This window comes from Acanthopagrus latus, chromosome 12 (genome assembly GCF_904848185.1).
Source record: "Acanthopagrus latus isolate v.2019 chromosome 12, fAcaLat1.1, whole genome shotgun sequence".
NCBI lineage: Eukaryota > Metazoa > Chordata > Actinopteri > Spariformes > Sparidae > Acanthopagrus > Acanthopagrus latus.
In genome coordinates this window covers 18778074-18801244 of record NC_051050.1, presented here as the reverse complement: position 1 = coordinate 18801244, position 23171 = coordinate 18778074, and the positions used below count along the sequence as shown (strand labels likewise).

Below are 23171 nucleotides of genomic sequence, written 5' to 3'. Positions count from 1 at the left end.
TTCCCAGAGGATAAATCTGATGCTTTCTGGAATAATTACAAAAGAAAAAATGTTTGTCCACAAGCTGAACTGCAGACAAGGTCATGATGAACCTCTAATTGGAAAAATAACCAACCACAAGTGTTTGCTCTAGAGACTAATGTAAAAATAGGATCAAGATTTTTATTTTTTTTTGGTAAAACGAACGAGAGCGAAGTGTTTTACTCAGCGCTTCATCAACACCCATTGCATGTTGACAATGTTAGCTAAGTCCTGTGGTAATCAGCCCCAGATCGTGCCTCTCGAGTATTAGCTAACATTCGAGTCACAGAGCTAACCGTCTGTTTCTATATATAAAAAAAAAAAAAACATTAAAAACGTTTACGTTTTAAACACTCAACAGTTCGAAATCATTTGCTAACAAAGAAAAGATATTTTAACCATTTTCTAAAGTTGTCCTCATGCTAAAAAAAAAGATGGTCACCAGCATTACAACATGGGAAATTGATGGAAAAAAAGTTAAAATGTTTTTTTCATGTTTGCTTTATGAAATATTTGTTCCTCTTCTTTCAAATATTGTGGGGTTTTTATTTTGTACAGAAACAGATGCTTAGCACTGTGACCTGAATGTAACATGTAGGAAACAAAGTAAAGCTACAAACGAGCTGTTGTAAGTTAGTTAGCTAACTAACAATTAACTAACTGTGAGCTAACTGTTAGTTAAGTACTAGCTAAGTGGTGACATATTAAATTTATAGATCCTCTGTGCTACCAAGGCATGTTTCGTCTTCTACATGATACTATGTTCAAGTATATTTCCCAAGTCTGCTACATATGGCAAGTCCTTGAATATCAGTGTACTAGTAGTATACTTGCAATGATTACAACTTTTGAAGTTAAAAAAATATAATATATTTTATAATAATAAAATTATGGTTGTGAGTTCACTTCGGGTGTAAGATTAACTTGAGTCCACAACTAGTTTACATCTAAGTTTTATTTTGTACTGCAACTATACTTAATATTCTTATAATATATGTATATATATATACATATATACCTAGCCACATATAAAAATTCAGCTCAGGATTAAGAACGTGTTTGTTTTTATAAATCAAAAATTTCAAAAAAATATTGCATTGGATGCCAAATTATAAGAATATAACAATGACAACTCAAATCAACATCCCAGATCAGAAATTTAAATCAACACACACAGTATGAATATAAGGGTTAGGAACTTTCTCCATAGGACAATGATAATTTAATTTCCTTTAGTATATCTCAGTCAAGTGCACTTGTAAGTATAAACCAAGTGTACTTGAGTACATTTTTGATAAGTACATAAAAATCTAACTGAAAACAAATGCTCCTATTTTCAGAAGTACACTAACAGCACACTTGCATAAACATCTTTTTTGGAAGGTTATTGGAGCCAGTTTTCCATCACATCTTCATAACTAGTTATCAAAATGACAGTTTTTTGTTTCAATTCCAAACTGCAAACTTTCCAGACACATAAGCTCGCTATTAAGTTGAGCTTTCGAGATTTAACACGTCTAATATTCAATCTAATGGTCACTTTAAAACACAATATTCTGTAATGAATGAAACCAACAGACACCTCTTTCAAAGTGCTACAGAGCGCAAAAAATAACTTTATTACTATTTCGTTTCCACCTTTTCGTATTTACTGTTTTATATGTCAAGAAGTTTACATGAGGAATTCTAAAACATTGAGGGGGAAGTAAATCGCTTCTCTGAAACAAAAGTTTTTATCATAATCCGGTGTCTGCAAAATCGTTAAATCAGAAACATTAGGAGTCGACAAGTGATTGAATTAAAAATCATATCAGTGAATCACAATGACAGGGAAGTATTTAGAGTACAATTAGCTCTCATCACAATTTAGACAGAGTTTTATTTGTCTGCAGAAGCGGCCAATACAAATGAGAAGAATAGGAATCCACGTCATCTCGTCATCTGAATCATAAATGCATCTCTTCAAAGCTAATCTGAAAACATTAATTGCTCTCCACACACGCGCAAACACACACACACACACACACACCTTTATGCCTACAGCTCATAAATACAATCAATCTGATATACAAATATTTGGATAGATTTAATTTTAGCAACATGTAAAATGCAGTTTTTTTAATCCCAATTCCTGCTGTTCTGAAGACCACCCCTCGTCTCAGTGATGTTGACGAACTCTCCTCAGGAGGAGAAAATCGAAGCCTAACTTGGACGAAAGACCCTGACGCATCTTTGAATTCAAGAGTTTCTGACTGGCAGGGAGGACATTTAAATAAATATCTGAAACGAGCAGTGTCCTAACGATGCAGACCTGTACGAGTCTCTTTCCTGAACATCCTTCCTTTACTGGAGGGCGACTGACAAAAAAGCAAACAACACAGCAGACAATCCACTATTGACACGACTCATTCTCACACAAATTGCGAACTTCAGTTGACAGAAGAAGACTGAAGAGCTGCAAACGATCATACAAGTCCAACAATTTGAAATTAAAAAGGTGCCGCTTTCTTTCTTATCCATCATACATACAATCAATCAATCAAACAAGGACATTTGGACTTCACACACAACGGGAAAACAGGACCTGGGATGATCATTTTGTTAACAGTGTTACATATGAGCAGAAGCTGGACTGTTAAGAGGAGCAACTTATTGACCATACACTAAATTATGCTTTCACAAACATACAGTTTGTGTATGAGTGCATCGACTGTCTGTTTTCTGTTTGGATGCAGGAAAAAGCCCTTCAAGAAAACACTGTGCCTGTTAAAAATACACCAGAGACAGTTACGTAACCAAAGAAAAAGATGAAAGAGTGGTTAAGCTGTTGAGACAAAGACCGACATCATGGAGACTGTGATTATGATCTTCTTAGGTGCAGGCAGACAGAAGGGTCCTTTAGACAGAGAGCAGTATGTCCATGTGCTTCATTTACTTCAAGGTAGGATTTATCCAACAAGTCTGTTCACACAATCTCTCTGCAAAATGATGTTTACTTCAACACTGGGTACTGGCGCTGACCGCCCAAACGGCCGGGGCGGTGTCCAACTCCTGATGGTGCACTCGTCTGAAAACAGGGCAGCAAGGAAAGACCATTGAGAAGTCATAAAAGGAAGACTGTTCACATTTGGCATGAACATGTTGACAGCTTAACGTTTGTCAGTTCACACCTGGCATTAACAAGAGTGACTACTTGCGCTTGGATCTCACATGCCTGCGCTACATGCTAATAAAAGTGTACATAACTGGAACAAACTGAAAAAAGGTTTTATACTAAAAGAAAAACATCTGAATTTGTAATGTTGGCCGAATTAACAAGTCCCAAATAGTACAGAATGTGATGTACTCAGCGTTTCACAACGTTAATAAAGTTTCTTTTGATGCAACAAGTCACAAAATTAAGCTTTTTTTAAGAGAGTCTGGTGACCTTTTCAAAATTAGTCATGGACATGCCATGACACTTTTTACAAGGAAAATAAAACAAATTAAATTTCGCACCTAAAGCCGAATTTACATGAACGCCTGAATGATTTTGAATCTGCTATAGCCACTTCACCGTCTGTCAAGTTTCTCTTCTCGCAACAGCTCTTAAAATCCTTCCATTTGTGAGGGGATATTGCAATTCCTAGTTCAATGCTTAGTTGAAAACAGTGTGTTCACAAGCATTTTCAGCTAATTTTGGTATGTTAAGAGAGCCCGAACAAATCATTTACATAGTGAACCGCACCTGTGCAAACTGTGCAGGGTTATAAAAGGTGACGCCTCCAGCGGGTGCTGCTCCCTGGAGGACAAAGGACAAAAAAGGGTTACAACAGTGTTTTTATTACTATCCCACTTTTTCTAGGGGCAGAGACGGTAGATGTACTCCTGATGCCACACAGTGTTTCAACAACAATATACAACAAAAGCCAAGGAAAAGTCATGGCGAAGAGGACTTGGATCCACAGTGAGGCAGCATTACAAATCACTGTGTCACATTATGTTAGTAATCATGCAAGCTCTATGATGGGTTATTGAAGCTTCGTGCTCCCAACAAGCAAGGGAGCTGTCCTGCAACCGTCTCCAGCATACTTGACTCTGATCAATGGCTCAAAGTTACCCAACGACTTTTAAGTAGATGGTTCAGGTACTGGTTGGCATAATGATCATCTGTACTGAAGTTCAGCAGCCTCATTTAGAGAAGGGAGATACGATTTTAGCTTTGTTTGTTAACCCACTATTTAGTCCAGTATACAGGTTGTCTGGCTTCAATCACCTCTCTCATCCCTGTGATCTCATCCTCCAAAAAAAATGCACTTCCTCTTTCGGTCCATGGCTATTCCTAACTAAAAACTCATTGTGCTGGCTCTATAAGAGAGGAAATCACAAGGCAGGCGCTTGAATGTGAGTCGATTTACATTTATACGTCACCAGAGCTCTAGTTACAAAAGGGATTCTTAGGACCTGCTTGAGAAGGTCTTAACAAATTTCCACAGCAACAGACATTATCTTCAGACTAAATTTAAGTACTAATCTCTAAACATTTATATAAATGATGCCCTTGGGTTATCTTCAACAAAGTTGCTCTGATTCAGTTTGGACCAAAAAGGTCTAACAACTGACTGATGTTGCCATCCAGTGGCATGGCTGTGTGGCTAAGAATGAGGACACAACAGCTGTGTTTCCATCTAATTGCTAACACCAATTAGGTGAGCTTCAATCAACTTGTTAGGAATGGAAAAAAAACAAACAAAAAAAAAAAACTAGGCGGCACAAAACATAGTTTCGTCAGAAGATTGCAGTATAGGCTACAACAAAAGTAAGTGTTTGCCATCTGCCGATAAACCTCAAAGAAGGAAAAACAACAAGGGTTTGTTAAATTACACCAGATGTTTCCCTGCCACATCACACCCAATTCAAATAAATGGATCGTTTTCAGGCTTCAGCAGAGCTCGTCGAGGAGCTAATCATTTGAATCAGGCGTGTTAGGGGATGGAAACATCTAAAACATGCAGGGCAGGGGTCCCTGAGAACCAGGATTAAAATGCACTACGCTACTTTGAAGTGCTGATGGAAACACGGCTATTGTAGTTACTATAACTCTGATAAGCCTTTATCTGTTCTGAACAACCAAACCTGGCTAATGGTCAACAAATTAGTAATGCTGGAGACGGCAGGCAGGAGAGCAGGCAGACATTCTTGGTCAGATGGGCGGTGAAGCTTCAGGTGCAAACGGTGAAGCGTGCTACTAGTGGTGATGTGGTGAGCTCGGTGGGTGGCGGGCATGGGTGAGAGTGGACCATTTGAGGCCCAGCCAGAGGTACCTGGTTTAAATGCTGACTCACTTCGCGTGATAAAGAACTCATTGAGCTAGAACGTGAGAGCTAAAGACAGCAAGAGGGGGGAAAAAAAAAAAGAGTAGACAACAAAAAACACAAACCCAGATTAATAATCTCCCATGCACTGGATTAGATCTGTTTCCACTTCATACCCGCTCAGAATGAAAATAAATAAATCAGCGTTAGAAAATTATGATTCTTGAGAAAACAGACATGGAGAGATTTAGATTACAACAGCAAATGGAACAGATTTTATTTACATTTAGCATGATAATGGGCCAAGATTTAAAGTTGACATGCATGCATTCTCATGTTCTGTCACACACACCCTCTAACATTAACTTATATTCGTACAAATGAGCAAACTGCACGCACTGGCTGTTAGTGCTCGAGCATTATGATTCAGTGGTGGCATGATGGTACTATGGTAGCTACAGGGGCAGCTGACTGGAACAGTTTGTCTTACCTCTCCGGACTGTGAGCCATCAGGCACAGGAGGACCTTCGGGGGCAGGTGGTAATAATGTTGGGTTGAACATCTAAACAGAAAAAACAAAACAACATGCGCGCTGATTATCAGTATATCTGAGATAAGTCGATGTTGGCTGATTATCTTGGCTACAAATACATTTCAAAATTAAACCACCAATGTTTAGACAAAAAAATACCTGTGGATTGGCGCTGGTGTTTGGTGAATTCTGTTCCACATTTCCTCCTTCGCTGCCCTCCAGAGGTTGTTGATCGTCAGGAGCTGCACCAGAGACACAAATATTTCACTACTTCAGTGCTTATTCCTTCAGTGCTTCCTTTCCTTTCAAAATCAAATGAAAAAAACCTGCAACCGTACTGTTACACATATAAACTAAGCCATTTTGTTTTAAAATCAACTGATAGAATTTGTTTTCACACAACACTCACCTGAACTAGGCACAAATAGGTTTGCAGGCATGGGCATTGGTGCCAAAGGAGCGAAGATGTCTGCAGGTGCGGGAGCCAATCCGCTTGGTTTAGCTGTTCTACTGTTCGGGTTCAGAACGTCCACATATCGGCTCCTCGTGCCTGAGAGGAAAGAATCACAAACAGGTGTGAAAGCTGACTGACTAATACGTTAGACAGTTATATGTTGTGTCTCCTGGATTACTTTTTTTGTTTGTGAAGCCAAAAGCCAAACCGTCCTCTCACCTGCCTTCCTGGAGTACACGTTGACACCGGGAGGACCACCACTTGGGGGCCCAGCATGCCCTCCAGGGCCCGGCGCGTGGGGCATTGCGGGGAAGCATGAGGGAGGCGGAGGAGGGGGCTTACTCTGACAGATTATAAACAGAAGCTTCACGTCAAAACTGGTTCATCTATAAATCTTTCAGCTGCTCCGTTTAAACAAGAAAAGCCAGAAAAGAAAATTTCATACTACTGACCTCCTCTTCAGGCTCATTCAAGTCGACCCATTTCTGCTTCTGCTCATCCCACACAATCTGGCAATAAAGAGCATAGCGCTCTTATCAATATTGACCATTCGTAATACATAAGTACATAAACAAAACCTGTAACTATATAACCAGCAAGAACTTACAGATTTGTTTTTGTCATCTGGCAAGTGAGCCTCATTCTTCCCCTTCCAGAGCCAGTTTTTTAGCCAGCCGCCACCACCACCACCACCACCCTGTGTGAAAGATGGGACATTGTGTTGATCACTGGTGAACACAGCAGGAGCACCAGCTGAACATCTTCAAGCTTATGTGTGGGTATGAACCTTTTTCGGGGAGTCTTTCTTCACTTTCTTGGCCTCCTCTTTGCGGGGCTGTTCAGGAATTGAAGGGGGAGGTGGCGATGCTTGCTTCACAGCCGAGTTACTCCGCTCTCTTCCACCAGAGTGAGTGGAAGATTCAGAAGTAGTGCGCGAGCGACGTCCTGGACCCATCTGTAAACCAAAAACCAGAGAATAATAAACACGTACACTCACAACTCAAATGAGCCTCATGCAGAATGGGCTTGTTCTGGGGGTGCTTTCACATGGACAGGCTTCCTGTATTCCTCTTTTCTCTGACTGCATACAGAAGGTATTTTAATACCCTACAATGAATTCTTAAAAGATGAGTGAATAATGAAAATGAAATCATTATCTATTCACCCTGATGAGGGAAGAAAGTCGAGTGAAGTACTGTTTGAATACTGGGTATGTGAGCTCGATCAAGTGCCCAACGTGTAAATAATATCTTTTAAAAATCAGTTCAGGATCTCAGGGATTCTGAAGACTTAACAACAGACTCTGAAGATACACTGAACAATCATGTTTTTATTTTTTTAAAAACAAGTCCCCATCTACTTTAAAGGTTTAAGAGAATGCTGCAGCGCTGCTCTGCTGTGAAGCTCCAGAAATGTATTATAAACTACAAAACCTCATTCGACTTTTCATTGGCATGAGGATGATTAGACAATATCATTTTCACTGTAAGGCGAAATGATCTTTAAAACCAAAGTATCATTTTGTGTGTCACTTTATAGAAATATAAACTCTATGTTCCAAAATGACAACAGAAAATATTTCTTTTCATTACAAAGTTGCTGTGGCCTTGTCAAATCTGGCCTTGTTAATCCTCTGGAAACTAAAGCCATGATAAAATTTCATGTAAAATTAGCTGTGCAGCTTTAGATATTTTCTTTTCCAGGCATATAAGCAAAAGCAGCCCTTAACAGAAGAACCCTCAGGGATAGATGATTACACATGACACACGCACCATATGCATTGAAGATTGTGATGTAGTCCTTGACCTCCTCCCAGGACCCTGCAGCAACAGAAAAGGCAAAGTGGCATTTTCCATCAAGTTTACACACAGGAAGGTACGTACAGTCTATAGTAGTGTCGCTTAAACAGAGACGGTTAAAGGATATTTCTTTAGATATTCAAATACCCAGATACTGACCATCTGAGCCATCTGGTCATAGAAGTCCGTCTGTGGTGTGAAGGAGCTTCTGGGTGGGGGCATCTCTGTTTGGGCCTGGGACCGGTGCTCTACGTGCGGCATGTGCCCGGGAGAAGGAGGCATGTGCTGAGGCATCTGGGGTGGTGGGTGATTCATCAGATTCATCTGTACAGGTGAATGGGGCACCTGAGGGGGCATCTGTGGGGGCATCTGAGGGGGCATGTGTGGTGACATTTGGCCCGCTTGAGGAGCTGGCGGGCCTGGCTGCTGATGGGCACCGGGATACATTTCTGTTTGCTCAGGTTGAGGCTGGAATGGAGGGGGGGCGAAGCCAGGATCCTGTGGAGGGTAGCCTGAGACAGGGAACTGACCTGGTTGTCCAGTGGGGGGTACTGGGTAGAATTGGGGCACATCATTGGAGGGTAAAGGCTGAGGAGGGGCCATGGCATCTTGGAGGATGGAGGGGGGAGCTGAGAGAATGAAGAAGAGATGAGATCTGATGGAGTTTGAAAAACAAGATCACAAGAGCACTATTTTGAAAAACACTAATAGATTTACACACCTGGAGGCATCAGCTGCACAGCCTGTGGTGGAGCCCCTGGCAGTAATGAGCTCATTAGTGGGTTGTCAGGTGTGGGGCCATCCAGCTCCACATGCATGTTGGGAGGTTCAGTTGGACTCAACTGGTCCAAGTCCGAGCTGGGACTGCCACAGTCGTACTGTGCAGGAGATGTTCTGTCTTCACTGTATTTAATCACTCCCGTCTAAAAAATAGACAAGCGACTTTAGTTCAAAAGACAATTGAAGATTTAGGTTAAAGTCACTGGTTGTAATATTTCTTTTTTGTCTTTTATTCAATGAAGGCCAAAGGCAGAAAATCCACCCCCAAAAAAAGTTCCTTTATGATATTTGCAAAGTCCCATGATTTTTGACATGAAGTGGGACAGCCTTGATGAGTTTATTTCAGATGACGGTATCAATAAAGTTTGAATTAAAAAAGAAAAACCTTACTTCGTATATCATTTGTGTAATTAAAAGCAACAAACACTTCTCATACTCCTCCTCACCCTGATCTGTCCATCCAGCTGCCTGAGCTCTAAAAGCCATTCAGGCTCATTAAACAACTCCTGCTCTGGCTTCTCCTTCAGTTGTGGATCAAAGAATCGCAGCTTTTCAGAAATCTGTCGACAAAAAACACCATATTACAGCCATCAGAACACTAAAACTTGTCCACATCTGTACGTTTCTGAACGAAGGAGGTAAAGAAGTTAAGATCAGACAGAGAGTGGGCACATACCTGGATGATTTGACTTATGAAAACAGGGGAGTAGTAGGCAGGCTGTATGAGGACAGTCCTAGAGATGACTTCACAGTAGTGGAAAGCCTGAGCACTCAGGCCTGCTTCAGCCAAGCGGCATGCATAGATCAACTTGAACACCTAGTAAGAGACAAATAAGGACAAGAGAACAGTGTTATTCCTCAGTAACAATTACACAAAGTCCAAACATTAATTTATCTGTAAATACAAAAAAAATCTACCTGGAAATTGGGAAGTGAATACGGCTGGGAGCCCAGAGACTGAGCATACTCGTAGGCCTCAGTCCTCTGGATGGCTTCATTGGTAGCAAAGTGATAAAAGGGCAAACTGAAGTGAGGAGAGAATGACACAGTTAGAGGTGCTGCTTGTTCTGTGCAAACTGTACTCTTGTCTTAAAAGGTCCTTTGATCTCTGTGTGCACGCTGACCTCTCTCTCTCTCTCACCTGTGGTTGGAGCCAATCAAAACCATCTTGGTGCTCTTCTTGGTATAAACTCCCAGACCAACTTGGGCCATCAGGTAGCAGAAGTGCGCAGCGTCGATCAGCCCCTTGGAAGCTGCACCAGCACAAAATGAGACGCACACACAGAAATGTGAGATAACGTGTTTGTTGTTGTGAAGAATAAAAACCTTTTGTAGTTCAGCCTTTTTGACGCAATCCTACCCAGAGTGTCACCCATGGTGGTAATGGTGCGAGTGTCCAAGTCCAGGGTGTGTGTGAGGTTAGACAGCACCATGGCCAGGTGAGGGCGCCAGTCACCCCACTTCTCCTCTCCACAGCACTAAGTGAAAAAAATGAAATTTACAAAGTGGAAAAAAACTGCCTATGTATCTTCTTCAGAATAGTTGTGAAAAAAGCAAGGTTTTATAAAGAGAAAAAGCAATGGTTACAGTGGCTGATGCGGGCATCCTCCCTGACATCAGCTGGTACACTGTCTGTAGAGGGTCATTGATGGGCAAACTGTTGGCAAACCTAAAGAACACAGACAGAAGAATTTCATATTACATCAACAAATCAGCTATCACAGAAAAAAAAGGGCAACCCATTTTTTTTTTTACTTTACCTTGTCATGACCCGTGCATGTGTCCTATTGTCCATCTTACTGGCCAACAACAGGGCATGGCCCCAAAGTCCTCCCTTCATGGCTGCCTCTAGTGCATCCTATTAAACAGGAACTCATTTCAGATTTCATGACATACGTTTAAATGACTGAAATACAGTTAAAGAGGGTTTTTCCTTTACCTTCTTGCGGCCAAACAGCAGCAGCTCCCTGAAGCGTTCCGTCTCCTTTCCAACGTTCTCTGGGACAGTCATGAAGGTGTCAGATAGGAGGGACAGCGGTCCAGCCCCGGGCTCTTCCTCAGCTCGTGCCAACGGTTCATTGTTAAAATCGATCAAGTTGGCTTCATTAGGGCTTTTGCCTGGCAGCCAGACGGAGCGGTGCTCCTTCAGCAAGAGGTCAGCGATGTCCGTGCCGACAACAGTCTTAAGAAAGAATGAATAGTGACAAAGTTGATTCAGACAGACTTACATCACAACCCTGCTTTGACATATCTCTAGTCATGTCTGAAGACTTACCCCGTTCTGTCTACAGAGGAGCATAATGAAGTCCCAGAGGAGGCGGGCAGAGTCCCTGTCAAGGAGGTTGTTGTCACGCGAACACTCCAGGGCTTTGTTCTGGGAGAACTTTATCACATCCACCTTATGGGTCTCCTCCCTGATGGACAGTAGTGACAAGTTAGCAGTACTTATTATACAAATTAATATCAAGACACCTAAAATAAATACAAAATTTGTTGTTCTTATGCATTTACACATTACGGCATTATTTAGGTAGCTTGACTCCTGCTAGTGACTCAAAGCTATTTTTGATTGATAAAAAGGTCAAAATACACTTACTTAACAAGAGGTCCAGGGAAGGCTCGTAGTTCTGTCTGATCTGGGGTATCCTGCAGCATGGTCTGCACAAACAGGCATGGTTCAAAACACTGCTCTATACAGAGTTAACACTTTGTAACTGCTGAATTGTTTGACTTTATTCCATCGAAGGAATGGTTTTAGATCATGGACACTTTATACATTATATATTTTCTGCCGTTGATGGGACATATCATTTGTTGAGCAACAACAGTGTTACTACTATTACTACAAGCTAGACGTAACCCAGAAAAAATAACAATCATCTTTTAATACCCAGGAATCAAAAACATCTGTAATGAGTAATTAGTGTATGTAGGGTGACCACATTCTGAACTGTTTTCCACTGTGACAACTTTTGATATCAAAATAGTACAACAGCAACATTAACACTGTGCTTAAATCCCTTCACGCTGCTGCCAGCTCTTCATGAAATGCAAACTGAACAAAACGTCAGATGGTAAAGTGTTGAAATACAGTCGGTTAAAGAAATACCTCCATGCTGTGGATATCAACGAGTGCAGGCTGTCCAGCTGAGGGGAGATTGGGCAGAACTTGGACTAGATGACCACCAGGTCCAAAGCGGGCACAGCGGTGGGGTATGCTGAACTTCTCTGGGGTTGCAGGACGAGGAGGAGCTGGAGGGAAAAAATAAGTCAGACAACAACCAAAACCGGTGTATAATATCCCAAATCTATTGGTTTAAATTCAATTGCAGATTTAAGTCCAAACTAAGCATTTGGCTTACGCTGCTCTGGGGCGATCCAGGTGCTTTCTGTGGGATAGGGGTACTGGCTGTAGTTGTGGGAAGCATCAGCTGGGTTTGGGTACTGTCCGTAGGAGTAATCAACAGCCAAAGTGGATGATGTGTTATCATAGACTGCTGACACCAAGTCAGGCTGGCTTCTGTATACCTGGCTCTGCAGGGTGGGAAGACAAACAGAGGTAATCATAGAACAAGCAAAACAAATCGAACAAAACTGTAAGTTGATCATATTTCGGGGATCCCCAATCATATAAGGCCAACAGCAAACAGTTAATATACTTATACTAAAAACTAATTCCAAGAGTGCAGAGTTTTACTTCTTGGTTTTCAAAATGAGCAGCCAGGTCGGTATCTATATCTCAAGCCCTTGCTTTTGAAAGAATTAATGGGATGATGCTGAGAACAATATGCAAGTCCCAGTGGGGTACATGTGGAGTAGATATTGCAGCTCTGTAAATATTTAAGAGTCTGAGTGGAAGGAGGTTGTCTGGAATGTCAGCACAATCTATTCATTGAGCATTATACCATAAAAAACATCCCATCAAACTTTCCGACATATCAGGTAAGTTTCTATGTAGGTACTTATCTTTAAATCGTCAATGAATGGATGCTCAAAAGCATTGCTAATAGTAAAGAGTAGATGCTGCAGGAGACATTACAGGAATGCAAACTCATGACAGCATATTTAGTTTGTTACCAAGAGATAGAGGAGGAGATTGACACTCTCGAACCCCAAGAAAGCGCAACAACAGTTTGTAGATAGAGCAAAAAAAACAATAAAAAAATTGCAACATACTGCCCTACTTTCAGTATCAACCAGCGAAAATCTGAAAAGGCTAATTTCAAAACCATATTTGTCAGAGCGCTGACATTTTGCCATTCAAATCTGTTAAAGTGAGTTCTATAGTGCAAACAATGTTGTCTTTATCTTTTTTCTGAGAAATCCTCAGCCCACCCATTAAGGCATGTAAGGGCACTGGAAAAGCTTCAACAAGAACAGCACTGTGCAAAAGAGAAACCACACTATTCTTAAGTGAAAAACCTTGTTGAAAGAAAAAGCACTGGAGTTGCAGGAAGTATTTCGATGCATCAGTATTCGAAAACACGGAGAAAAAATTTAGGACGTCTGCATAACCCTGGGATTATAGTTAAAACAGATTCAGGGCCAGAGATGCAGCATCACCTGTCAAAAAAACCTTGTTGCGACTCCAAGACAACAGTTTGTGTCCTAGTTTATTTACCTTTATAAATGTTGTGCTAAAACAGGAGGTACATCATCTCTTTTGACTCACAGCGGTTTGGGGTGCAGCATCTAAAGTATATCTGCTTGTGGCCCAGCCTTTGTGGTTAAAGCACAGGTAAAAAAAAACCTGTACAAACAAGAAAAATCTGTGCATTTACCTGCTGTGACCGAGAGCTGAAGCTGCTTCGTCGGCTGTGGTGGCTGTGAGAGCTGTGCACACTATGTGCAGACTGTTCACTGTGGACGCTGCGTCGGTCAAAGTCATCACCAGCGAACTCTCCGCGACGGCGGTAGTCATCATCGAAACTGGCATCATAACCGGGATAGTACCGCCACTGATCATCGTAGCCTTCTTTCCTATGAGTAGGTGTACAGTGTTTGATCATCAGACACATCTAAATCAACAGATACTATACACCGTTAAGTCAAATACCTTCAGCATTTTCTCACACAGCTCATCTATTACCAAATGTGCATCAGTGTCACGGCAACAATTTAATTCACATGTGCAACTTAAGAGTGTGATAATGCTTTTTCTGCTTACCTCTGAGGATATGCGTATTGATTATAGTAGTTGTCTCTGCCTCTGTAGCGGTCATCATTAGACCAGTAGGACTGATCATAGTAGCCTCTGTATCGTGGGTCATACTGTCCATAATTGTAGCCTTCCACAAAAAATACAGAAAGGAAGATTTATACAATAATATATAATGTATAAACACACGAAGATGGAGAAGTGTTTTGAGAACCAGTTCATTTACAACAACAGATCAGTGGCTCATACCTGCGTAATCATAGTGCTTGGCATAATCTGCATAATATTCACTATAGGCACTTTGGTTTGCTCTGTGGAAATCTTCAGAATAGCCTTGCCTATGGAGAAAGTAAATAAAGGGTGAGTTCAAGTACAAGAACCATCTATACATACTTTCTTCTTATTATTATTATTATCATTATTATTATGCCAAAACTCATCACGTAGGATTCCTTACCAAGTTCTCAATAGCCTCATGATTTAAACATTTAAAAACTGTTTAAACAAGAGTTAACATAAAGCACAGTGGAATAACTGATGGCAAAAGACTGCACAACAGTTTAACTGACCTTGATGAGGGCCTGTCAGAGTACTGACTGGCTCTGGAGCTGGGTCTCTCAGGCTGAGGCTCTCTGTATGAGTAGTTTGGATCACGATAAACAGGGGTCTGCCCCTCATATCTGCCATACCAAGGGTCTGCTCTGCTCCTATATGCACCATCCTGAAAGATAAAAGCATCAATAAGGGATTTTCTGTCGTTGAGTACATCTTTGATTTAAAAAAAAGCACATAAATACAGCCAGAAAAAATAAAGTCTTTTCACATACTTGATAATATTGCTGTGCTCGGGGATCCCCAAGTGGAGGTGGGTACTGGCCAGAAGGATATGCTGCTCTGCTATCAGGGTATTCTCCATAATTACCATAATAGCCACCGTACATCTGCCCTGGTCCTGGAGGAGGGGGCCCATAGCCCTGCTGGCTGCCTGCAGAGGAAGGTGGTCGAGGTGGCTCTGCAGGAGCTGGCTGGGATGCTCCTGGAGGAACTGGTCCTCGTGGCCCTGGAGGATACGCAGCAGCAGGAGCAGCAGGCCCCTGCACAGAAGTTGGATACTGACTATGGGGAGGTTGTGCTCCACTCACAGGAACAGGAGGAGGAGCAACATTTTGTCCCTGTGGTGCAGCCTGAGCATCAGATGTCTTAGGTGGTTCAGCTGGTGGCAGCTGGGTGTTTGCAGCTGCTTGGGGGGGTGTTGGCTGAACCTGTGGGGTAGATGAAGAGGCCGGGGTCTGGGCAGGGGTATTTCCTTGAACTCGTAAACCCTGCTGAGCATCTTTGGTGACCTGTAGGTAAAATCCATTACTAGACTGTGGAGACTCATGTAGAGAGGAAGGATGGCCAGATGCTTGGTTCTGGGATTGTGATTGATGCATAGAAAAATCAAGCAGTTCATAATTTGATGGCTGATTATGATTAGAGACAGGAGCAATCACAAGAGAAGCCTGTGGATTAACTTGGACAGATTGGCTGTCCCCACCCAATGATTGGCCCCTTGAAAGCAGGGGGACTGGCTGCGACTGTGGCGGAGCTGTGACATCTGATGGTGCCGGTTCTGCATTGTCTCGGGTCAGATTGAGAGGACCCTGGTGAGTGCTTGAAGAACCGAGGCTCACTGGTCCAGGGGCAAAGAGTGGATTCTGATTAGAGGTCACTAAAGGTGGTTGAGAAGCATTGGCACCCTGCCCCTGTGCAAGTGATCGCACAGGTGGGGTAGATTCCCTAAGGCTAGCAGGTTGAGCAGGGTTACTGGGGGGAATCACACTGTAATTGGACACAGGTGGCGCAATCAAAACAGGCTGATGGAGCGAGTCGGCCACAAGGAGAGAAGCATAGCCAAGGTTGCCATGAGAGTCGGTTGGCTCTGCCTCACTCACCTTTGGCGGGTTTTCTAGGTTTTCCAAGTGCTGCTGTGAAGTTTGCTGGATTCTCTGGGAGGGCTGCAGGTCCAGTGGGCCATCCTCCGGTGGCTGGATTACATCAGCACTGGGCTCTCGTAAAGGGGCAAGAACTGTCGGGGCAGCAGGGGCTAGGAGGATGCTAGCGTTCAAGCTAGCAGGATCATTCTGAGCCCACAGAGTTGTAGCGGGGCTCTCACAAGGGCGACTGGCCCCAAAAGCACGTGATGAAGGTCGAGAAGAAACCACAGGGTGTGTAAGATGAGGCACACCACCTGCAGCCCCAGCAGGTACAGGGTGCCCTGGGCCATAAATGTTTTCCATATTATCTGGTGGCTGCTCTAGGTTGCCAGGTGTAGAATCTGTGCCCCCTTCTGCTACCATTTTAGCCCTGTCTACTTCAGGAGGGCGCACCCCAACCCCATGTGAACGCACAGGCTCAAAAGAACTATTAGCACTGGCCTGAAAGATACCAGTTGGTTTGGGAGGGCTGGGTGTGGGAGGCCACATCTGCTCCAGTGGGCTTTGTTGTGCACCCATATCTCCAGCTGGTGAAGTGTCAATCTGCTCAAAGTAGCCTCCAGCAGCAGGAGACAGGTTGGCTTCATCAGCAAGACGTGGACTTTCCTGCTGAATAAAGGTACCTACAACTCCCTGATGTCGACGACTGCTAGTTCCACTTCCATGGCTCATGTTGCTGTAGTTGGAAGACACACTTGCAGATCTCATTGGTCTTGGAATAGAATCTGGAGTCTCCAGGTTAGGCCCGGTTTCAAACTGGTCTACCACATGGGCAGCAGGTGCAGCAGCAGGGCTGCCATGGGTTTCACTGGGTAATACTTCCTGGTTTGGGACACACTCCAAATTCTCCACATGGTCGTACTGGGAATCTGGGGGCTTCTGAGTAGTTCCCTGTGACGCATGACTGCCATCATTCATGTATGGTACATGTGAATGATCTTGCAGAGACGGACTTCTGTAATCCAAAGGAACATCAGCATGGCCACCGTGGGCTTGTGGGTTACTGTGATGGTGAGAGGGTGCAGGAGTACCATTGACTGCCTTATTTCTCTCTCCAGCCAGAGTTTCTTCATTTTCTACATCATTGTCTTTGAAGAACATTGAGAGTGTACCAGACTCCTGAGAGTATGGGACTGGGACTGGGGCAGGAGCAGGGGCAGAGCTAGGCCCAGGCCCAGTGTGGGGCACATGCTGAGATCCAGCAGAGTCAGGCCGAGGCTGAGGATGGCTAGTCCCCATTTGGTGGTAGCCTGAGTCCTGTGGAGGTTGGTTGAACCATGAGTCCTGGGGCGCAGAGCTCTGACTGAAGTAACTCTGAGTTTGAAAGTGGGAATTATGATGCTGGGGTGCATTCAGGTCGGGCCAATGAGAACTAGGTGGCCTTGCAGGGTTCTGAACAGGAAGAGGAGCCTGGACGGGGGGAAGTCCAGGTTGTGTTGGCGGGGTGGGGGTGTTGTGATGGGGTGATGGGGTGTGGGAGGGGTACATCTGGGTCGCTGGAGGTAAATTAAAAGGCTGTGGTGGAGGGTCACTAGTAGGCTGGAAATAATTCTGAACTGATGGGGGACGACTTCCATGATCAGGGGCCCACTGGGAAGAGGAGGTGGTGGGAGGCACAGGCTGGAAGGGCACAGGCTGAGGAGGAATCTGTCCTTGATATTCTGGGTTAAAAGGTGACTGAAATGGTACTGGGGCTGAGGCCGCAAGTGGTGGCTCTGTGGCCAGGGATGGTGTCTGTTCTCGTGAATTAAAATAGCCCTGTTCGCTATGTGAGGAGGACACATATCCTGCTGGACTGGGTGCCTGGAAAACACTAGGAGATGATGTATTATGTGGGTTGAACAGGGTCACCCCTGGCAAAGATGATGTTGGGGGCCCAGGGGGAGCAGCTGGCACATCCTCCAGCGTATGTGGCTGCGGAGGCAGCCCTGGGCCAGCTTGAGCGTACATGGTGTTAGGTGGGGCTTGCATTGGCGGAGGGTTGCTGTTGGGTATCGTTGGAAGACCACCTGCCGCCATAGGGGGAGGAGGTCTAACAAAAGCAAACGGATCTGTCATGGGTTGAGTAGCAGGCGGCATTGTGGCAGTAGCTGCTGCTGTATGCTTGTGAGGCCTGGTCCTGCGGAACATGTTGGGCCCAGAGGGAGGAGGGCCAGAGGCTCCTGGAGGTCCAGTCCGAGGAGGCGGCTGCATGGCTGCAGAGCTAACAGGTCCTAGGACCAGGTCACTCTAGTAGATGTCACTGAAAAGACTGAAGTCAGGCAACGCTGGGTAGAGAAAAGGGGAAAGAGGGAGTGGTTAACAAGAAGCTAAACATGCCACTGATGGAGTTAACCACACCTTTATTTGTGTATTAGTTTCAGATCCTATTGAAACAATGGTACAACGTGGCAATTTCTACATCACCTCGAAGATGTTTTGACGAATAAATACATACAGTACTATAATGAGTAGAACGTAACTATTTGTAAAGAATGACCACATTAATTAAATCACACAATCAAATCAAATTGCTTGACTTTATATGCTTAGTGTTTTATCTTCTCTAAACAATTTAAGGGGAACATGATCATAAAACAGATACAAACACTATTTCTTTATTGTAAAAACTTTTGTAAAAATCATGCTGTTAAGTTAGTTTCACTGAAAAAGGTGCAGTAGAGGAAAATCAGAAAAATATGAATCGCTTAATATATAAGACGCCATGCGCTCTTGGATGGCAGAAAGCCTTTTTCCATGACGTGATTTTAAATCAGATGGCTTCAAGAAATTATTGACAGGACAGCAAGGTGCTACAGCCAATCTGCTACAAAGAAGAACACTGATATGATGACTTATCTTTCAAAACAGGAACTCGCTCATTCAGCTGTTAATGATGAAACGGCAAAACAGTCCTTTTGCTAACTACTGCATTAGTGCTGCTTTTGTTTGTAATTTTAATTATTGATGAGGCACTTTAACGGAGATCCCACAAATACATAATATAGGCTCGTCAGACCGCTAACGAAGGCAGGTGACATTATTCTACCTGTCAGTGGGGAGTTCCGGGGGGGTATTATGGACTGACATTGAGCATTTTAAAGGGTAAGAAAGGGAGATCAACAACAGAGAGAGCTAGAAGTTAAGCAGCCTTGGCCAGATGAGTGCTACTAACGTGATCCCGGATCTTTCAAGGATTGTAAACTCACCAGGAACCTTGACATGCTAGCTAACGTTAGCACCGAGCCAACTTGCCGACAGTCAACATGATCCAAAACTTATAAACTTAGCTATGATATTCAGATATAAACCATCGACTTCTGATCTTTATCCCACACTTGCTGAGCTGGACTCGGTACCTCACTCCTCCTGGTCTGACACGACACTGGGTTAACGCTACACATTAAGCTGCCTGCGAGGAAAGGTCCAGAGTGCTTGGCTCAACAGCTAACGGTAACGCTACATTGCTCTACATGTCCTCAACGCCATACCCAGCAAAACACTGATACCTAAAGTCGCCTGATTTCGCCTGGAGCCAGGACTTGTAAAGAGTCCGAAAACGATTACATATCATCTTTTATACATATTCAACACTGACAGAGATACACCGAGCAGTTACAGGTCGCTGGACACTCGACGAGCATAATTTAACAGGTTCACTGCCTGGTCAGCTAGCGTTAGCTTCGCTGCTTAGTTAGCCTTGCTAGCCGACTAGCCGATGCTAACTACAGGGGTAACAGTTTCATGGCTGCCGTAGTGACCAGAGCAAAACGTTCAGAGCAAAACATTGTTAACGACGGTACATATTCACTCTTACCCGATGTCGGAAATTTGTACAGAATATTAAAAAAAAATCTTACAAATGTGCAGGACAGTGAGTCTGACACACAGCCACCATCTTCAATGAACACATCCTACTAGGCTACGTGTACATGCGGCGTCACGGGCCAAACAACGGCTGCGTCATCACTGGGCGGCGCTTGTTAACGGTCAATCCCGACCATTTACCTGGATCCGTTTCACTGAATCGATCGGTGAACCTGCCGTCTTATGTAATATTGTTCCAGCATTATTTTATAAAGCAAACGATTATGTCAAACTGAGGGAAACCATCGGGATCAGAATTTTAATAATTACTTTAGCAAAGTAGGATTGTAAATCTGGTGACAGCAGGTGTTCAAACTCAGGTGTGGGGAGGGCCAGAGCTGGGGTTTTAGAAATACTGAGGTCAAGCCTCCCCCCACCATCCCCACCTGTCTCTTGTGTGGACTCATCAGAAGAAGATAAGTGACAAATATGGCCAATTTCGACTTAAATCTCATTGACATCATCGGGTAAAACTTTATAATAACCATAATTGATACATGCTTAATTTATAGTTTATCAGATTCAGTTGAGTGATTTCAGTGTTAAGAAATGGTGACATGGTTCATAAAACATTTATTAAGCAGTTGTAAAGTTTAAAAACATCAGTTGTGACTCTCTATTGGCCATCCAAATAATGTTTATAGATGAACTACATGAACTAAGTATTTATTAACCTTTTACCAAGTTTTATGAACATACATTGCAACTTTCCAATAAATAATTGCCAATGAAAAGTTAATAAAGAATTCAATTGTTTTTTCACAGTCCAAAATATACATTTTCATTTTTTTAAATGATATATGATTGTTTGTTTTAGTGAAATGACAGACATCATAAAGTGTTACCAAAAATATATATCAAAATATCAAAGAGGCAGCAAAAAAATAACAAGGACATGACCTCAGTGTCATTATTGATAATTACAGCCCTGGGTGTGGCCCCAAGATTAAGGCAGTGATTTGAAACATGATCCTCTAGATACTTCTTTCTTTCTTCTTTGTCTCTCTTTCATAAACCTCATATTTCAAATACCTACTCTTGATGGTGAGAGCTATAAAAGCAGCTTTGGTGGGTCATTTGCACATTTTCATTATAGGACTTTGCTCATCCCAAAGGAGCAGATGGAAAATATTTAAACGGTCAGGTGGTGATTTAAAAAGGGTGTAAATAACATCTTCAAAACAATTTAGGTTTCAGGAGACTTGGATCATGTCGCACAAGCTGTATGGGGCCTTTTTATTGTTGCTGTTGTAGCTGTTGTTTGTACATTTCAAAACAAGTCCCTGTCTACTTCGGTAGCATATAGGAGAATGCTGCGATGGAGTTTTGCTGTGAAGCTCCAGAAAATGTTTTGTGGACAACAAAACTTCACTTTACTTTCCATCAGCATGAGTGTGAGTAGATAATGACGGAATTTTCATTTTTGGGTGAACTTCTCCGTGTTGCAATGCTTAAAAAACACATGTACAAACAAACCAAGTTAGAAAAGCTATGTGCAGTACATCCTATGCCAGTGTGCTTAAATGAAACATAAGTTCAAAGGTGATATTAAACACATTATATGTCAAATATATTGTCGTTTTATGTATAATAAAATCAAAAGTATGCATACATAACTACATTCAAGAATTTTACATATCATGATCATATAATAGTATGATTGTAACAACAAATGACAATAAACTGTAAATTAATAATTTGAGATAATATCACAAAAATACAAACAATTCTAAAGTATGTATAATGTAAGGGTTCACAAATAACATCATTGTACACGAGAGAATCACAATATTTAATATATATGTGTATGTTCAACAACAGATTGTAATGTGCTGCTTATATTATACATTCAATTCCAAAAATGGAATAAAAGCCAGCAACATTTTGAGAGCTCAGGCAATGTGGACGTGACATTTGTCCACTGGGAGGCGCTATGGTGTCATCTACATGTGATTCACCGTCTGACTGGCATGAAGCCATGTTAAGTACAGTAGAAAAAATCGGTTTGCTTTTTTTCCCCTGGATTTTTTTTTTAACAATAGTAATTTATTGTTAATGAGTGTCACACAGTATTCACTGGACAGTAATACACAGCTTAACAGTGTATCACAATACTATTCAAGTACGAAACAGTAAACTCTAGTGTGCTGATAAGTCATTATATTTATCTCTATGTTTAAATGCATTTCCAAATTAATTAGTCTTAAAGTTTTCTTCTAAAAATCTATTTAAATACTCTTGTGTGAGTAAATATGACATCTTCCCCCTCAGTAAAGGTAATACTTTGACACATTTTCTATGCAGTCACATTTCAGAATTCATTTTCAAAGTCATCCCGTGTTTCAGTGGAAATGGAAAAATCCACCATGAAAACTTGCGGTCAGCTAAATCAAACAAAACAAGAGTTCACACACTCAGTGTGTACGCTGAACTACTTCTCGCTTACACACCTCCTTTTCCTTTCTGCTCAGACTTGTCAAACGAAACCTGCCCTCCCACCATAATGTATCTGTAGACAACGGGCCGATGCACGGGGCAGGTTGGAACAAACCTGCACGCTTACACCTAAATGCCCCCAGTTTATCCTCTCAGTGTGGAGTGTGTTGAGTAAATCTGATCTCTGTCTGTGTGTCATAATGTCCTCACATGTCAGACTGTAGCACATTGTCTCTTAAAGTGAATTATCTCAAGACAGTACATTATTAAATAGATTGTTTTGCATTATTTTACGATCATCACATTAAGTATTATATGGGAGTAATGACTCAAGTGAGTCAGTACTCACTATATCATAAAATTGTTCACTTTAGATGTCATCACGTGATGTGAGAGAGTGAAAGTGCCAACACAAAAATGAATGACATTGTAAAACTTAACTTAAAAACCTCGCCACAGCATAAGGTATTTATAAGGAGTGTGTCATTTTTTAATCAACACACTGAAATGTAGTTTTAAACTGCTATAAGGCAATTTATTAAAGTATCTGTCAACAATTATAAACTGTCTTTTAACAGATGATGACTAACAGAGTAAAACACAGTAAAAAATGTCAAATCAATAACTGTTGCCAAGTACTGATGATTAAGGAACATTTAACCTTTCTATCTGCTAACAACCACATTACTGTGTGCTATATACATGTCTTAAATGCTTATGCAGAGTGAAATGCTGAAGTTGAGATAACAAACTTAGGATGCAGTGCTGCAACTGGTCCTGTATGCACACACACACACACACGCACACACGCACACACACACACACACACACACACACACACACACACACACACACACACACACATACACTCTCTC

At 42.3% G+C, this 23171-nt stretch overlaps 1 protein-coding gene and 1 long non-coding RNA gene across 10 annotated transcripts; both read right to left on the bottom strand.

Moving 5' to 3' along the window:
- Positions 1–1607: 1607 nt before the first annotated feature.
- LOC119029568 lies at positions 1608–23164 on the bottom strand. Of its 3 annotated transcripts, none has more exons than XR_005078026.1 (2): positions 23124–23164; positions 1608–2050 (listed from the first exon to the last, which is right to left on the bottom strand). It is a non-coding gene; the product is annotated as an uncharacterized LOC119029568 (long non-coding RNA). The 3 variants fall into 3 exon arrangements; XR_005078027.1 differs by having other exon boundaries at positions 23128–23162; XR_005078028.1 differs by having other exon boundaries at positions 23144–23162.
- Positions 1883–19971, bottom strand: sec16a (SEC16 homolog A, endoplasmic reticulum export factor). Of its 7 annotated transcripts, XM_037116461.1 has the most exons (32): positions 19854–19971; positions 15973–18281; positions 14866–15381; positions 14608–14759; positions 14288–14376; positions 14048–14168; positions 13662–13860; positions 12243–12414; positions 11990–12132; positions 11477–11538; positions 11156–11294; positions 10820–11062; positions 10641–10738; positions 10468–10549; positions 10241–10358; positions 10022–10133; positions 9799–9904; positions 9557–9697; positions 9327–9440; positions 8822–9023; positions 8260–8729; positions 8074–8121; positions 7086–7256; positions 6909–6998; positions 6754–6810; positions 6521–6644; positions 6257–6397; positions 6007–6089; positions 5806–5877; positions 5325–5384; positions 3749–3802; positions 1883–3088 (listed from the first exon to the last, which is right to left on the bottom strand). In XM_037116461.1, the coding sequence occupies exons 2-32, from the start codon at positions 18205–18207 to the stop codon at positions 3014–3016; spliced, it is 6489 nt and encodes a 2162-aa protein (XP_036972356.1). In that variant the 5' UTR covers positions 18208–18281; positions 19854–19971; the 3' UTR covers positions 1883–3013. The 7 variants fall into 7 exon arrangements, 6 of the variants coding, with proteins under 6 accessions (XP_036972356.1, XP_036972350.1, XP_036972352.1 ...); XM_037116455.1 differs by having other exon boundaries at positions 14866–18281; XM_037116457.1 differs by having other exon boundaries at positions 5346–5384; positions 14866–18281.
- Positions 23165–23171: the final 7 nt, after the last annotated feature.